Source organism: Meriones unguiculatus, chromosome 6, assembly GCF_030254825.1.
Source record: "Meriones unguiculatus strain TT.TT164.6M chromosome 6, Bangor_MerUng_6.1, whole genome shotgun sequence".
NCBI classification, from domain to species: Eukaryota; Metazoa; Chordata; class Mammalia; order Rodentia; family Muridae; genus Meriones; species Meriones unguiculatus.
This window is the reverse complement of record NC_083354.1, coordinates 75,008,084-75,026,645: the sequence shown is the minus strand read 5'-3', so window position 1 is coordinate 75,026,645 and position 18,562 is coordinate 75,008,084. Positions and strand designations below refer to the sequence as shown.

The 18,562-nt window shown below is 42.0% G+C and overlaps 1 protein-coding gene across 1 annotated transcript in view; it reads right to left on the bottom strand.

The window, feature by feature from the left end:
- The window catches only part of LOC132654713 (baculoviral IAP repeat-containing protein 1a-like), a 74,199-nt gene that overhangs the window by 11,323 nt on the left and 44,314 nt on the right, over positions 1-18,562 (bottom strand). Inside the window, exons 12-14 of the mRNA XM_060385631.1 lie at positions 6,652-6,819; positions 4,564-4,716; positions 4,163-4,249 (exon numbers count right to left, since the gene is read on the bottom strand). Coding sequence (XP_060241614.1) covers positions 4,163-4,249; positions 4,564-4,716; positions 6,652-6,819 — 408 coding nt within the window. The remainder of the gene's footprint in view (positions 1-4,162; positions 4,250-4,563; positions 4,717-6,651; positions 6,820-18,562) is intronic.

Here is an 18,562-nt window from a genome sequence, read left to right as displayed (position 1 = left end):
GTATATATAAAGAACTAAAGAAGCTGAAAAGCAGCAAACCAAGTACTCCACTTAAAAAATGGGGAACAGAGCTAAACAGAGAATTCTCTGTAGAGGAATATTGAATGGCAGAGTAGCACTTAAAGAAATGCTCATCCTCATTAGCCATCAGGGAAATGCAAATCAAATCGACCCTGAGATATCACCTTACACCCATCAGAATGGCCAAGATGAAAAACTCAAGCGACAAGACATGCTGGAGAGGTTGTGGAGAAAGGGGAACCCTCCTCCATTGCTGGTGGGAATGTAAACTTGTACAACCACTCTGGAAATCAATCTGGCGCTTTCTCAGACAACTAGGTATAGTGCTTCCTCAAGATACAGCCATACCACTCCTAGGCATATATCCAAAAGACGCTCAAGTACACAACAAGGACATTTGCTCAACCATGTTTGTAGCAGCTTTATTTTTAATAACCAGAAGCTGGAAACAGCCCAGATGGCCCTCAACTGACGAATGGATGCAGAAATTGTGGTACATCTATACAATAGAGTATTACTCAGCAATGAAAAATAAGGAAATCATGAAATTTGCAGGTAAATGGTGGGATCTGGAAAGGATCATCCTTAGTGAGTTGTCCCAGAGGCAAAAAGACACACACGGTATATACTCACTCATAGAAACGTACAACATAGGATAAACCCACTAAAATCGGTACATCTAAATAAACTAAGCAAAAGAGAGGACCCTAACTAAAATGCTCAATCCCCATCCTGCAGTGCAAAGAGGATGGACATCAGAAGAAGAAGAAAGCAGGAAACAACCTAGGAACCTGCTACAGAGGGCCTCTGAAAGCCAGAAGAAGAAAACAGGAAACAACCTAGGAACCTGCCAAAGAGGGCATCTGAAAGCCTCTGCCCTGCAGACTATCAAAGCAGATGCTGAGCCTGATGGCCAACTGGCGGGCAGAGAGAATGGAATTTTATGTAAGATGTGGGAAATAGCAAGAGCTGGAGAGTACAGGAACTCCACAAGGAGAGCAACAGAACAAGAAAATTTGAACACAGGGAACTTCCCAGAAACTCATACTCCAACCAAGGACTATTCATGGAGATAATTTAGAACCCCTGCACAGATGTAGCCCATGGCAGTTTAATGTCCAAGTGGCTTACATAGTGAGACTGTGGGTTCCTAAGTTATTGATTGGTTACATGGGAAGAGGGACTGCCTCTGACATAAACTGATTAGCCTGCTCTTTGATCACCACCCCCTGAGGGGGGAGCAGCCTTACCAAGCCACAGAAGAAGACAATGCAGCCATTCCTGATGTGATCTGATAGACTAAGATCAGAAGGAAGGAAAGGAGGACATCCCCTATCAGTGGACGTAGGGAGGAGCATGCATGCAAAAAGGGGAGGTAGGGTGGGATCGGGAGGGGAGGAGGGAGGGGCTTATGGGGGGATACAAAATGAATAAAGTGTAATTAATAATAATAATAATAACAAGGAAAAATAAAACTATCACATACTAACATAAAAAAAAGATTAGAAATATTAATATTTCCCAGGATCCATTGGTAGGTAAAGGTCAATATGATGAGGTACAAAGGTAGCTTGAATATGATAATCACACCATGACACTACGTTGCTTAGCAGCTTTAAATGTTTGGTACAAAGTTGAAGATTCAGGAAAGAGGTTTGAGTCATTTACTAAAATCTACAAGGACCAAAAATATGCCTATACTGACCCCTTTGCAAAGATCGACTTCAATTGTGAATAAAATAGTATCAGATTCACAAGTCAGACAAATTTTGATTGAATTTTTGGCTTTTGAAATGCTAATTCAGAGATGGGTGGTGTTGGCACATATCTCTAATCCTAGCAGCCAGGAGGCTGAGGCAGGTGGATCTGTGAGTTTGAAGCCACCCTGATCTGCAGAGTGAGTTCCAGATAGCCATGGCTACACAGAGAAATCCTTTCTCAAAAAACCAAAACAGAAAAAAATCCTAATTCAGAATGAAAAAGTGTGAGCAGTCCTTTTAAGCAGGATTGGCACCAATAGATGAATGGACCAGAAATATGGCTGATATTGGATCTCATGATTATAATGCTACTCTGATAGCAGAAGAAATTTCTAACAGTCTTAAGAACAATCAAAATGTGAGATGTTTTAATTGTGGTAAGCCAGGTCATTTTTAAAGGGATTGTAGGCAAGGCATTCTTAGAATCTATGGGAGTGTTTTTCCCCTAGAAATTATTGAAAAAGAAGGCCTCTCAGCTTTTTGGAGTATGCAAAAGGTGTGGCAAAGGATGGCACTGAACTAATGAATGAAGATCAACAAGTGACAAGCATTAAGGAGGGGGAATCGGAGAGGTGAGACTGCATATCACTATGGTTGTCCTCCAAAGGACCAGCATGGTTGATGCATGACCCATACTTTGGTGGATCATGCACAGCCACCCAACACAGACTTGAAATAAGTCAATGAATGTAAACAAAAAAGGTCCAGGGAAAGGCCAGTCCTCAGGCCTCATAAGACCCAGTCAGGAAGAGGCAAGTGTTCAGATTTCTGCGCTGAGTTTGAGATCTAGTCTCATCAAATAATGAGCATTTATGGGAAACACTTGGCACATCTACACAATGAAATATTACTCAGCAATGAAAAATAAGGAAATCATGAAATTTGCAAGTAAACGGTGGGAACTCAAAGGATCATCCTGAATGAGCTGTCCCAGAAGCAGAAAGACACACATGGTATATACTCACTCATATAGACATGTAATATAGGATAAACCTACTAAAATCTGTACATCTAAAGAAACTAATCAAGAGAGAGAACTAGAAAACCCTGATTAAAATGCTCAATCCCCATCCTAAAACTCAAAGAGGAAAGGCATCAGAGGAGGAAGAATACAGGAAACAGGCTGTGAACCTGCCACAGAGGGCCTCTAAAAGGCTCTGCCATGCAGACTATCAAAGCAGATGCTGAGACTCATGGCTAACTGTTGGGTAGTGTGCACGGAATCTTATGAAAGAAGTGGGAAAGAGTAAGATCTGGAGAGGACAGGAACCCCACAAGGAGAGTCACAGAACCAGAAATTGAACACAAGGGTCTTCCCAGAGACTCATGCTCCAACCAAGTCCCATGTATGGAGATAACCTAGAACCCCTGCACAGATGTAGCCCATGGCAGTTTAGTGTCCAAGTGGGTTCCATAGTAATGGGAAGAGGGACTGCCTCTGGCATAATCTAATTGGCCTGCTCTTTGATCACCTCCCTCTGAGTGGGGAGCGGCCTTACCAGTCCACAGAAGATGACAATGCAGCCACTCTTGATGAGATCTGATAGACTAAGATCAGAAGGAAGGAGAGGAGAACCTCTCCTTCCAGTGGACTTGGGGAGGGGCATGCATGAAGAAGGGGGAGAGGAGGGTGGGACTGGAAAGTGAGGAGGGAGGGAATTATGAGGGGATACAAAGTGAATACAGTGTAATTAATAAAACAATTAATAAAAAACAAAACAAAACAAAACAAAAGTCCGTAAACAAAGATTTTGGTAATTAATAAATGCAAATATTGGCATGTAAAAAAAAAAGCAAGACAATGCCAATATAGGGTAGAGAGCTTTCTCTTCACAGTTCTTCTCAGATTTATTGTGCATAAGCAGAGCCTGCGTTTCTCGTTGATCCCTTTTGTTCCTTTTAGGTAGAGATAACAACTCTGTGTGTGTGAATCTGTGTATGTGTGCACATGTGTGTACATGTGTGCTTTGTGGGGAGACTGAATAGATGAGTCAGTGTGCTAAAGTATGGGCACATTCCACAAGCCACAGGCTGAATTTTTAAACATTGTGTCTGTACCAAACACGTACAGACTCTTCTCCCTCTTCAATATTCCCAGAAGAACACAGCATAACATTTGTTTACAGGGCAATAGTTGTTGTAGGCAATGGAGAGATGGATTAAAGTACATGGAGGATGTGTGGAGTCATGGGCAAACATGGCACCATTTTATATCATAGAGGATTTTCTAGTGTTTACAGCAGCAGCAGGCTTTAGACCCAACTGCCATGGGTGTCAAGGAACAACTATACACAACTTGCTTGGTGGTGGGTTCACTCTAGGAGGAGGGAGAGGAGAAGAAGATGAAAACTAAATTAAGAAACAATGTTTTACAAACTTACCAAACTTTGCTGATATTTCTTTCTCTGGAAAGTATTGGTCTTTAAGATTCAATATCTTCAGAGAAACAAAATTTGGCAAGACGGTGACTAGGAAAGGGAAAATAAATTTTAGTTAGGTCAGACGCGTTTCCTATGAAAAAGAAGAGTACTGTTGAAATAAAGAGTATTTCAAATGTGATGAAAGGAGATATAATACTCAGGTTGAATTACTATGACTAAGTGGAAGACACTGCTCTGAAAATGAAAGATTTAAATTGTAGACAGATGTGTTTCACTTTTGTGAAAGCCTCAATGAAGATCAAATGTCGTCACAGTTCCCACGATACCAGTTGCATTTTAATCCTAGAGTACTGAATGACTGTGCACAGGAGCATCTAAAGTCAAAGTTGTCCAGTTCTTACCAAATGACGTGGTTTCAAAGCATCTTCCAGAAAACTCAATCTCTCTGATTTTCTTGCAGGAAGCAAGTGCAGCCATGAGAGACTCACAATTCAACAGGAAATTACATTTCAGATGGAAGACATGAAGATTTGGAGAGTTCTGAATCAATTTAACTGCAAAAAAAGAAGGATTTTCAGAAAGTAGAAAAGGCCATGAATATCTATCAGAATTGGACCCTCAACATCAATTCCAGCCACACTGATTAAATAGGCAGTGACTGGGTGGCCCAGTGCCTCTATGACACAGTGGCACAGTATCTAGAAGTCAGACTACATTCATTGGGGTTATGCTCAGTTTCTGCAACTGACTAGTGAGCAGATGACCTGGGGCAAATTCTTGACCCCCTCTGGAAACAGAGAACTGAAAAATAAAACTATTTCTGTTCACTATATTTCACCCCCAGTGTCAGCATCCTAATGTCTCTATATTTGCACACTTTACTGACACAATAGGAATTCTGTGCAAAGTAACATAAAAAAAGAGAACAACTCTGAAACACAACTTTAAAAACATGTAAACCTATTTATTTTGTCTGTGTGTATGTGGTGTGTGGAGATCATCCATGTGCCAAGGCACATATTGGGAGGTCAGGGGAAAACAGGGAGAACTCGATGTTTCCTTTCATCACACAGATCTATGGGACTGAAGCCAACAGGACTGACTTAAGCACATTTACCTTCAACTTGGAAAATGTTTTGTTTGCTTGCTTTGGTTTCTTTTCAGACAGGGTCTCATATTGTATCTCTGACTAGCCTGGAAATAACTACATTTACAGGGAGAGGCTGGCTTTGATATGATAGTCTTCCTGTCTAAGCCTTCCAAATGCTGGGACTATAGGCAGGAGCCTCCATACTCTAGTGACTTTTCCACATGCAAATCTGCCATGTCAGTTCCTAGCTTACATCTCCTTAGTGTTCAGTGCTTTAAAAATTAAGGATCTGATGGTGCTTTTGTCATTTTGCTAAATGGCATGTTGTAGAAAGATGGCTGCACAGCTGTCTGTCAACAGGAGGCTGGGATGAAGAGAAATGGAGAAAAGGTTCTAACTGCTTCTTGGCTATTCAAGCCAACTCCAAAGCCATGTACTCCCTTTGTAAACTTTGTGTACATTGTAAACCCACAAGGCCCCAGGCCTACAAGCAATAAAATTGTCTCAATCCCTGATCTCATCCCAACAATCAGGCCACAGAATCCCTCCACTCCTAGACCTCCCTGGAAAGCTGTGCCCCTCCAACTGCACACCATGCAATCCTATATAAACTCTGTGTTCTACCCAGTTCTCTGCTGCTTCTTGCTTGAGAAGAAGCAACCACCCCCCCCAAGTCTTCCCTCCCAATAAATCTCTTGTGCGAGGTTTGTTATGTGGTGTGGCTTGGTGGTATTCCTTGGCTCTAGACTGCCAGGATATCTTCTGGAGCACCCTGAAACCCTTTTGGCTGAGCAGAACATTTGCTGGGGAAACCTCCACCACAGAAGAAGAGCTATTACACTTGCACTGGGGAAACTCTCCAGGCAGTTGGAGCAGAACTCCTGTAGGGGAAGCCTTTCCCTTCAGAGCTGCAACACCTACACTGCTCCCAGTCAGATTCCTTCGCCCTCAGTAGACAGATCTGCACTTGCCACTCAGACAGCAAAAGAAGAGGACTCCACACACTGCTTTGGAGAGGAATTGTCAGGAGTGTAAAGCTCAGGCTATGCAGTCAAACCTTCTGTTTGGAGACACATTTCCTTAGCCATGAGCCATCTCTGACCTCATTTCCCAAGCTGACAATCAGCAATAATCATCAAACCTTCTCTCACACAGGGGCTGTGAAGACTGAGTCAGCGGTTGTGAAGGACTGAGAACAGTTCCCCACATGTTAAAGACTAGGGTAACAAATAAATCTCTGCCCTCTTAAGGAGGAAGAGCACTGTTCCCACACCTTCCCATGGACACAGTTCACGCTTTGAAGCCCAGGGAAGTTCTAACTAATGATGGTTCTAACAATTACTAGCCAAGTAGCTTTTCCAGCTGAGACATGAGCTGGAGATCCAAGCACCATCCTTACCTAGTCTGGAGAGGTCAGACTCTGTGGAAGTTTGGATAGATAACTTTTCCATGTGGTGTAGGTTTGGGAACTCTCCAGGAAGGACTGAAAGCACATCTGCTTTGCCATCTAGTCTCACAGACAGTTCTTTCAGGCCTGGGAACTTGTCCAAGTTAGCAAAGAGTTGATCTGGAAAGCAGCACATAGTTCCCATCACTCAAGGTCCCCAGTGTAAGTTCTAAACTATGCTGTCATCTTTAGCCATTTTCATGCTTTCAGAACAAAATTTCTCAGACTTCCTAACATCTCTGTAGGAAGCACATCCATGAAGATACTGCCATTTGCTTCATCTACTGATTGTAGACTATAGGCGAAGCCCTGTGCTGGTCTCTAGATTCACAAAATATATAACATTTTCCCCAACCAACAAACAACATGGGAAACAACTGGCTTTCCACATGCAAAACATTATAGTTGAATTCTTACCTCCACCTTACTTAAAAATGTAACTCAGAACCTCTCCACCAACCTGATCCTGTGCATCCTCTTCCGAAGTCTATCCAGGTATCTCTCCCACCCTCCTCTCTCATCCATCCCCAAACTGCTAGATCTAGTTTGGATCCCACATCCAGTACCTCGGCCTAGTCCATCTATCTCTGCCTGTGTCACTGCCAAACTCTAGAATTCTTTCACAATCCACCCTGCCTTCCTTTCCATCCCCAACCTTCAGCCACATCCTACATAATCTTCTCCAGGGTCTAGCTGGGTGAGTTTTCCTGATGCTCCCCAACTCCCACCCTCTCCAACCCCCACAAGTTTGGATTAAAATGCATATCTTGCATATCAGCTCAGGCTCTGGTGTCCACCTGAGCCATATCCAACTTGTAGGCCCAATCTAACCCTCACAATCATAAAACTGATGGAATGACAAAGAAAATCCAGGATTTGAAAATAAAATTCAATAAAGATAGAAACACTAAGGAGGAGTCAAGCTAAATATATATAAAATTGAAAAACCCAATAACTGAATTAAAAAACTCAAAGGACAGACTTACAAGTAGAATGAATCAAGCAGATGATTCAGTATGAGGACTTGAAGATAAAGTACATGAAATAAGCAAAGAATATGGGGGGGAAACACAGAAAGAAACATACAAGAAATGTGGGACACCAAGAAAAGACCAAACTTTTGAATTTGAGAAATAGATGAGGGAGAAAAAGCCCAAGTCAATGACATAGACCAGCTCTCCAATAACATCATAGAAGAAAACTTGCCCAAATCAAGAGAAGACTTACCCACACAGAAGATACAGGAAGCACAGAGAACACCAAATAGAAAAAGCCTGAAAAGAAACTCTTCATGGCATATTTTTTTTTTAATTTCAATAATTTTATTACTAACTACACAATAATGCTGATGTCATTTTTTAACCTTTCAACTATTACTGTTTCTTTTCTTTTTTATTTATTATTATTTATTCAACTTGCATTCCAGCTATAGCCCCTCCTTATCCCCTCCCAATATGACCATCCCTCCCTCTTCTCCTCCCATGCCCATCTCTCAGCCTACTGATAGGAGAGGTCCTACTCCCCTTCCCTCTGACCCTAGCCTATCAGGTCTCATCAGGACTGCCTGCATTGTCCTCGTCTGTGGCCTGGCAAGGCTGCACCCTCTCAAGGGAAGGTGATCAGAGAATCAGCACTGAGTTCATGTCACAGACAGCCCATATCCTCTTTACTAGAGACCCCACTTGGAGACTGAGCTGCCATAGGCTACATCTGTGCAGAGGTTCTAGGTTATCTCCATAAGTGGTCCTTGGTTGGAGTATCAGTCTCAGAAAAGACCCCTGTGTCCAGAATTTATGGTTCTGTTGTTGTCTTTGTGGAGATCCTGACCCCTCCAGGTCTTTCTCGCCCTTCTTTAATAAGATTCCCTGCACTCTGCTCCATGCCATATTTTAATGAAAACATTAAGTATACAAAAAATTTGAAAACATCAGGAGAAGAAACACAAGTCACACATACAGGAAAACCCATCAGAATAACAGATGATTTCTCAATGGAAACATTGAATGCCAGAAAAACCTGTGTCACTGCATTCCAAATCCTAAAAAAAAAAAACCACAACAGACAATCTAGATTAATACTGATAGTAAAACTATCTACCATACTTGATTGTGGGGAAAATTCTATGATATAAATAGGCTACAAAACCTATATCCAAAAAATCAACCTAAAGAAATTAAGGGACACAATATTTCAGTCTGAAGAGAGGGGTGAACTGAGCTAAGAGATGAAGAAATTTGAAGGTATGATTACTAAAGTACAAATACTACTGAGAGCACAAACAACATCAGAAATCAACAACACATCACTACAACCAACATATGCACTTCAATAATACCTTCAAATATTAATGGTCCCAATTCTCCAATCAAATGATTCAGGCTGGCTGAATGAATCAAGAAATAAAATCATGTCAGGCAGTAGTAGCACAACCTTTAATTCCTGCACTGAGGAGGCAGAGGCAGGTGGATCTCTGTGAATGAGGCTAGCCTGTTCTACAGAGGAGGTTCTAAGATAACCAACGCCAAACAAAGAAGCCCTGTCTGTAGAAACATAATAATAATAATAATAATAATAATAATAATAATAATAATAATAATTTCATCAATCTCTTGTCTATGAGCAACATATCTTAGATTTAAAGATAGGCATTTACTAACTCCCCCTTTCTCTTATGATTCCCTGTACTCTGCCCAAGGTTTGGTTATGAGTCTCAGCATCTGCTTTGATACACTGCTAGGTGGAGTCTTTCAGAGGCCCTTTATGGTAGGCTCCTGTCCTGTTACTTGTTTTCTCCTACATCCAATGTCCATCCCATTTGTCGTTCTAAGTGAGGATTCATCAACTTACCCTGGGTCCTCTTTCTTGTTTATCTTCTTTAGGTGTATAGATTTCAGTATGTTTAGCCTATCTTTTTTTTTCAATTTTTTATTTTTAAATTTAATTTCATTTAGATACATATTTATTTATATTTATTCACTTTGCATCCCCACTGCAGCCTCCTCCCTTGTCTCTTCCCAGTCCCACCCACCCTTCTTCTTCTTCACCTATGCCCTTGCCCTAGTCCCCTGATAGGGGAGGACCTCCTCCCCTTCTATCTGATTCTAGCTTATCAGGTCTCACCAAGGCTGGCTGATCATCTTCCTTATAATCATAGTACATGCATGATTACATAAATGCATGCAAATATATTTTAAAATTAAATAATAAAATGTTCCATGTACATATGTAATATATCTATATGATTAGTTAAATATATCTTTTTTTTAAATAATATCCTATCTTATAGGTCTATATAAGTGAGTATATACCATGTGTGTCTTTCTGCTTTTGGGATACCTCACTCTGAATGATCTTTTCTAGATCCAACCATTTGCCTGCAAATTTCATGATTTCCTTGTTTTTAACTGCTGAGTAGTGTAAAAGTACCACAATTTCTGTATCCATTCCTCAACTGAGGGACATCTATGTTGTTCCCAGGTTCTGGCTATTAAGAAATAAAGCTGCTACAAACACGGTTGAGCAAATGTCCTTGTTTTGTACTTGAGCATTTTTTTTATATATATGCCTAGGAGTGGTGTAAGTGGATCTTGAGGAATCACTATTCCTAATTGTCTGAGAGGACAGGAGCTCCACAAGGACCAAATATATCAGGGCACAGGGGTCTTTTATGAGACTGATTCTCCAGCCAAGGACCATGTATGGAAATAACCTAGAACTCCTCCTTAGATATAGCCCATGGTAACTCAGTATCCAAGTGGGTGTCCTAGTAAGGGGAACAGGAACTATTTCTGAGAGGAATTCAATGGCTGGCTCTTTGAAGCCCCTCCCCCCCCCAGGGAGGAGCAGCCTTGCTAGGCTACAGAAGAGGACATTACAGCCAGTCCTGAAGAGACCTGATAAGCTAGGGTCAGATGGAAGGGGAGAAATTCCTCCCCTATCAGTGGACTTGAAAAGGAGCTTGGAGGAGATGAGGGAAGGATGGCAGCATTGGGAAGAAATGAGGGATAGAGCTACGGCTGGAATACAAAGTAAATAACCTGTGATTAATATAAAAAATAAAAATTATTGTAAAAAAAGAATAAAGCTTCTATGAATATTGAAAAAATAGGAGGAGCTAAGAAGGTGGCGCCAGGAGAGCACTGTGTCTGAGAAGTGGGACAGCACTCTTCGCGGAGCGACCAGGAGACTGAACTCTGGGCCTTAAAACTAGAGTGATCCTGTTTCCCAGGTGAGGGGAGGCTCCCATGGCGTGGGAATCGGTCGGGTCCACTCTCGCCTGCCCAGCCAGAACCCGGAAGAAATCCGGGGTAATGCAGGCTTTGGGTCTCTAGGCTGGAGCTGCAAGTCTGTGTGTCCCGATCACTTTCCCAGTCTGATTGGTGGGCACAAGGGTGCCTGAGACTGGGAGTTCCAGTCTCAAGAAAACCCCACGGGGAAGCAAAGTTGCGAGTCTGATGACGGGTCACCCAGTCTTTCCCTGGAAGGTCTTTTGGACCGCGGGCACCCGCCGCCATCACAACTGAGCTCCCGCAGTGCAGAAAGCTGCGCACCCAGCTCACTGGTACAGAGGAGCTGCGAGCCCCAGTGCAAAAGAGACTGGGAAATCCCTGTCCAGAGAGGGCCCCACAGGCAAGGAAGAAACTGGGCTGCTTGGGTCATCTGAGTGGCTGCGTGCCCAGCTCACAGGTACAGAGGAGCTGTGCACGCCAGTGCAAAAGAAACGGGGAAATCCCTGTCCAGAGAGGGCCCACAGGCAAGGAAGAAACTGGGCTGCTTGGGTCATCTAGGCGGCTGAGCTGCGCACCCCAGTGCAAAAGAGACCGGGAACCCTGAAATCAACCCCCAGATACTCCTCCAAGGGGCAACCAGTTATCCCTAACAAAACCGACCAAACCACGGGACACAGAGGTTACAGCAGCTGATCACTAAATTTACAGCAAGAAACCCAGAAGGAGGGCAGCTGTCTCCAGGACTTCTCCTGGTAAGAGGAGAGCCCTCTTGACTAATCAGGACCACAGTTACCACCCAGGTCTCTATGCCTGAGATGAGCTATAGCAACTCCTGAAAAACACCGGCCATCCAGTGACTATACCCAAAAAGCTGAGAAGGCTTCCTTCAGGAAAAACCATCTTCCTGCCAAAGGGATTCTCTCCACTACAAGAGTCTAGGAACAACCAGAAACTAACTTCAAACAACTAAGATAGCCCAATGGGTAGAGGACAGCATAAAAGTTCTACCAATAAAAGCCAGAGTAACATGGCATCTCCAGAACCCAGTTATCCAGGGGCAAATAGCCCTAGACACCCCAGCATAACTGAAATTCAAGGAGATGACCTAACATCTATGCTCATGAAGAAGATAACAGAGGAAACAAATAAAATACGAAAAGAAATAGAGGAAGCTGCAGCCAAACAGTTTGTGGCCTTTAGAGAGGAAATGCATAAATCACTGAACGAAATAAAAGAAACAGTGGATTGTTCAAACAAACAGCTGAAGGAATTGACGGAAAAAGATAAAATACAGTCAGACAGGTGAAGGAAACCAACAAAATAGCTCAAGACCTGACGATAGAATTGGAAAACTTAAAAAAAACACAAATGGAAGAAATATTGGCGAGAAAGAACTTAGGGAAGAAAGCAGGAACTACAGAGGTAAGCATAACCAATAGGCTACAAGAAATGGAAGAAAGAATCTCAGGTGTGGAAGATACAATGGAAGAAATCGATGTATCTGTCAAAGAAAATCTTAAATCCAAAAAATTCCTGACACAGACCGTCCAAGAAATCCAAGACAATATGAAAAGACAAAACCTAAGAATAATAGGTATAGAGGAAAAAGAAGACTCCCTTCTCCAAGGCCCAGAAAATATTTTCAACAAAATCATTGAAGAAAATTTCCCCAACTTAAAGGAGAGGCCAATAAGAATACAGGAGGCTATAGAACACCAAATAAATTAGACCAGAAAAGAAAATCCTCCCGCCACATAATATTCAAAACCGTAAGTATACAGAACAAAGAAAAAACACTAAAAGCTGCAAGGAAAAAGGGCCAAGTAACATATAATGGCAAACCCATTAGAATCACACCTGACTTTACAACAGAGACTATGAAAGCCAGAAGGGCCTGGATGGATATCATGCAGACCCTAAGAGAACACAGATGTCAGCCCAGGCTACTATACCCAGCAATACTCTCAGTCCTCATAGACGGAGAAAACAAATATTCAATGACAAAAACAAATTTCAACAATACCTACACACAAATCTAGCATTACAGAAGACACTGGAAGGGAAAATACAACCCCATAAAATTAGCTACATTGAGAAATATATACACATAATTAGTATACAAGTATATTAGAAATATATATACATGCATATATGTATATATATCAATATCAGCAACTAGTTTTTAAAAATATGCTATGAATTTGAAAGAGACCAAGGAGGGGTATATGGAAAGGCTTGGATGGAAGACAGGATAAAAGGACATGATATATTTTATAGTTTCAAAAATAATTCTTTTTTTTTTTTTTTTTTTTTTTTTTTTTTTAGGGCCACTGTGCCTGGAGATTAGCAGAAATGCCCACCTCTCCCTGGGTTTTCCCGTGTCTCTTTGTCCAATGGCATTAAAAGTTAGGAGGCTAATTTGTGGCACTAAGTGGAAGATTTTGGAGCCAAACTGGAATTATCTCTGTCTCTTTTTCTCTCTGGCACATAGAGTAGCCAATTTTGCAATGGGGCTCCTCCATCAACTTTGCCTCATTGATAAACAATGCTTGCTTGTGTAATGCAAGCGAGAAATAAAACTGTTATGTGAAGCCTTGTGACTTTGAGTCTCTTGCCACATATCAATCTAACTTATCCTAGTAAACTCTGAGATGGTGATGATTATGGAATTCCTTGAGTTTTCCTCAGCACCTCTGTTAAGTGGCTTTTTGTTACTCTAACAAGTGCCTGAGACAATCATATTTTTTAAGATAAAAGGTTTATTGGGGCTTACAGTTTTAGAGGTTTCTATCTGTGATTGATCAGTACCATTGTTTTCAAGCCTATAGTAAAGCAGTACATAATGATGGGAGTATATGAGGGGGAAAAAGGAGTTTGTTCATCTCATGAAAAAGAGGAGAGGAAAGGAGAGGCAAGGTGAGGAGAGGGGAAGGGAAGGGGAGGGGAGGAAAGGGGAGGGGAGAAGAGGGAGGGGAGGGGAGGGGAGGGGAGGAACCAAAGAGAACAGGTACTTAGCTCTAGTTCTTAAAAGTTGTATCACTTCCAAACAGTGCCAAGCTGGGAAGCAATACATGGGCAAATCCCAGCAGTACCTTCTATAGTCTAAAATTAACTATTCCCACACCTTCCTCTATCCCATGACTTCCTTTTCTTATAATGTTAAAACATTTGCCAGCCCCAAAGCACTCATCCCCTCTGCAGCACCTGACCCTTTGAGACTAACAAGTAACCCCTGAATAAAGGGTACAAAAAGCATGCCAGAACCTCCTCCTTGCTCCTCCTCCCGCTTCCTGTCTCCCTGCCTCTGCCTAAACTAGCAATAGATGAAGCAATTGTGTTTTAATAAAGAACATTGATTTACCTTTTCAACATTTTAACAAATAGCAGTACACACAGATCTCTAAAGACTTATGCCCACAATTTGCAAAATTATTTCTCTATCGATCAGCATGGGTTTGTTTTTTGTAGGTTCAGTCAATTAAGTAGCAATGTTGAAGTGGATGAACTAGTCAAGCCTAGAAAGTCCCCAGTGAAGGCAAACAAGTGTATTCTGAAACTGAGGTATGCCAGTGTATAAGCAGCATGGCCCAGGACCTTGTAAAACAAAGGAGATACCAGAAGGTCTGATAGAAGTGAAATGTGGCAAGAGAGAAGGAGATTGTGAGTTCATCACCCAGGTAGATCAGACCTATCATATGAAATCTTGTCTCAAGTAACTTATGCCTGAGTAGTAATGTATGTATGTGACAATCCAAAAAAAAAAAAAAAAAAAAAAAAAAAAGAAAAGGTGTCCACCCAGTATTTTGCCACTGAATAGTAGCATTGGTAATTGGACAACTTGTCCCCTCATTTTGCTTCCCCATGAGTTCTCTAGACCATAGCAAATTCTCAAAGCAGTTTTCTAGATCTGGTACTACCACTCTTTTCATGATTGCTCCTCTTAGGGGGTGTCTGACATAAATGTCTAAAAGTGTGTATGGATGGTCTATAACCTAAAAAAACCCAAACAATTCTAATATTCATTTAAGTTGTTTCCCCACACAAATATGCGAAAAGAGAAGTGAAACACACATTTTATTAATGAACAAACTAAGGCCAGCATTCTGATTCTCCAATCAAGTTTCTAAGACTGAAGAATCATGCTTGGTTAATTAAAAAAAACAAAAGCAAGAAAAGAAGGAGAAAGAGGAGGGAAGATGGAAAAGAAAGACATACCTACAATATGAACACCACACTCAATGCAGAAAATAGGAACACCACAGGGTCAAGAAAAGTGGTATAGAAGGGAGGCAGACGTGATGAGCATAAAACCAACACAGAACAGTGGTCAATGGTCCTATTCAGAGGTGTGGATGGGAAGAGGAAACATTTTACTCCTGAAGAAAGGAAATCAATGGTAGGAATTTTAGAAGGGTATATTTGAAAAGTTGACAGTTGGTACAAAGAGGGAAAGGTCAGCTAGGAGTCAACCCTCAGATGCTGGTTGAGATAAGCTTTAAAGGCAGAAAACTTTCTTAAGGCTAAGGAAGAGGAGGAGGCTATGATGTGGAATTCCAGGCTATGAGACAGAAGGCCCATCAGACTTTAGTGCAGAGATGTCTAGACTGGCTCAACTCAAGCTCCGTGAAGAGCATCTCTGTGTCTCCAAACAAACAGCAGCACCCATGGCTGCGTCATCTCTAACCAAGAGTTGCCACGTCACAGTAGCAGGCTTCTCTCTGGCTCCCATTGCCAAATGGAAATTTGGCTACTCACCTATCGTATGCCCTGCGGACTCAAACTTGTCCATGTCTAGCTTTCACTGGGACCATGACATACAAGCTGATGGTTAATCATTCTCTCAGTGGGAAGTTTTCCCTCGCCTCTGAGCAAATATGGACAAGTATCTTCTTGGATCTCTGTGTACTTATGCTTGTGATTCAGTGATATTTGTTCTTTCAATCACCCACAAATCTTTCATGTATTCATTCAACAAATATTTATCTGACTACATGTTTAATAAATACTTTGTTGCTATGTCACTTGTACTACTCAAAACCCTTCAAATGGCTTCCTGGGTTCATCAAAGTAAAAACCAAAATTCATATCAGCCTATAAGCTTCTGTGATGCTGCATCTCTCAGAAACCACATCTCTTTCTCTTTCACTCATCCCTTCCAGCCACTGAGATCTTGCCCTTCCTCCATTTATTATGCACTTTAAGTGTATTCCTATCAGTACCTTCTTACTCTTCTGCTTCTAGCATGAGAGGTCTCTCGGTCTCCATTACATAGAAGGCAGAAGTGATACCTTCCACATATCTGCCTCCTGATAGCCATGATTTGCTCCTAAAATTTCCCCATATCTCTGCTAACACATCTCCTTGTCCAGCAGATATCCTCAGCCTCATAGGAAAGAGCAACAAGTGCTTTCATTATCCATCTTCTTTGGCAAGCTTCTTTTTTTATACAGTATTTGTAGCATCCATCACAGAATATGTTTAATTACCTGTGATATCCTTAATCCATTAAAAGCACCTGAGATCCAACAAGCCACCCATCCTACTGTCTCCAGTGCCTCAGATAGATTAGGACACAGAACTGGCTTGGCGCATATTTGTTCTATGAACTAATTAATGTGTTCAGGGATTCGTTAGAAGCTGGGTGGTAGCTGAGGTGAATCTTTTAGCTACTTGCTGTTTCCCATGATCAGTTCTATTCCCTCATTTAAAGGGAAGCATGGCAGTGTGTCTGTGGACTGCCAATAAGAAGCAACTGAGTGAGACACTCAGCCCTGACTATTGTCAGAGACAAGACACAGAGCTAAATGATCCATTGTTGAGTTCCGGTCCAGCAGTTCTCATCTAACCTGCAAGTACCAAGTAATTGGATTGGTAATGGGATATGGAGACTTTCACCTTGAGGTCACTGCCTCACTTCTAGCCCAAGAGACAGCTGCAGCTGAAAAGCACTGTTCTTGGGGGGCAGCTCCAAGATCATTGGGAGACAGGTAAATCTGAGTTTCAATGTGAGGCTACAGCTACTTCCAAGAACAGAGATGGAAATTGTGTTTTCTATACCACCTTATATCCACAGCCACATAGAAAGCAACTCACAGCTTTGGCTTAATGCTTTCCTGGACTAAAGAGGATGATAAAAACCTGACCTGGAGGAGGACATTGCAGCCAGTCCTGGTGAGATCTGATAAGCTAGGGTCAGATGGAGGAGGAGGAGGACCTCCCCTGTCAGTGGACTTAGAGAGGGGCAGGGAGGAGATGAGGGAGGGAGGATGGGATTGGGAGGGAATGAGGGAGGGGGCTACAGCTGGGATACAAAGTAAATAAACTGTAAATAATATAAAAAAACCAAAAATTTAATTTAAAAAATTATATTACATCAAAAACACAAAGCCTGACCTGGCCCTGGAATGAATGCTACCCTCTGAAATAGCTTCTACACAGTACTGTTGGAGCAGTCAGTTAGGCTATGACTTTACCAGTCTCAGTGATTTTTCTTAGGTGATAGCCCCTGGGTATAGACTCTGTCTTCATACTAAGACTGTTCCATCTGGTCATAAGCAGTGCAGAGGAGGACCATGACTCTAAAGTCTAAAGCATGGCTTTCAGTCCTGGATTGGCTGCTTGCTGGCTACAACCTCAGACAAATCCTTTAATATCTCTGCATTTCTCTTCCGTTATCTACAAACTAGGAGTGAGAACTCCCTCTGCATATCATTACTGTGCAAGCTGGAGACAGGGCTCCTTAGACACTGAGCACAGAGCTCAGGAAACTGCATCAAATGAGTGGCAGGGATCCTTTTATAGGGAACAAGAAATGGGTAGTTTATGACTCCATCTAAAAGTTCATTTGTCTCTCATCTGTCATAGTTTTCTTGAAAATCAACTAAACAATAGGCACAGTACTAGTAACAGGTTGACCACCCCTTAGCCAAAATGCTTTGGACCAAAGGCATTTTGGAAGTTGAATTTTTCATATTTCAGAATGTTTGCAAAGACATAATGAGATGATGGCACTCAACGCTAAGGATAAAACTTGTATTTCATATACTCCTCATCCACACAGCCCACAGACAAATGACCTCATATAAAACTTTCAGCATGCCTCCTTTTTTGCCTTACATGTGAGGTTAGGTGTGGAATATTTCATTGTGATGATGCATCAGTATCCAAAAAGTTTCAGATCCTGGAGTATTTCAGGTGCTAGGGTTTCAGATTACAGATACTTAATCTGTATTAATTAAATAATATGCCAAGAGTTTGGAGTGCAGGAAACAGGGGAGAAAGCCACTGATCAAGAAACACTGGCTGCTGGCCACTGCTCCAGGCTCTGTTGTAAAGCTGGAAGCCATTGTAGGTACTTCCTCCAGGGTATTCAGGGGACTGGCACCTGAGCGGGGCTGGGCACCATCTGTGCCTCAGCACCAATGTCTTTACTCCCAGAGTCCTTCATGGTTGCCAACTAGTTTCATTTTCCTAACTTTTCTCTGGGGGACAGCTAAGGAGGTAGCTGTTTCCTTGTATGCGGAAGAAAAATAATAAGACTGTCAAGGTGCCCTGATTTGACTCTAGCTTCCCAGTAACAGAGCCAGGGTCCTGCAAGTCAGGGTCTGCTGAGAGGAGAAGGAAGAAGAGAGACA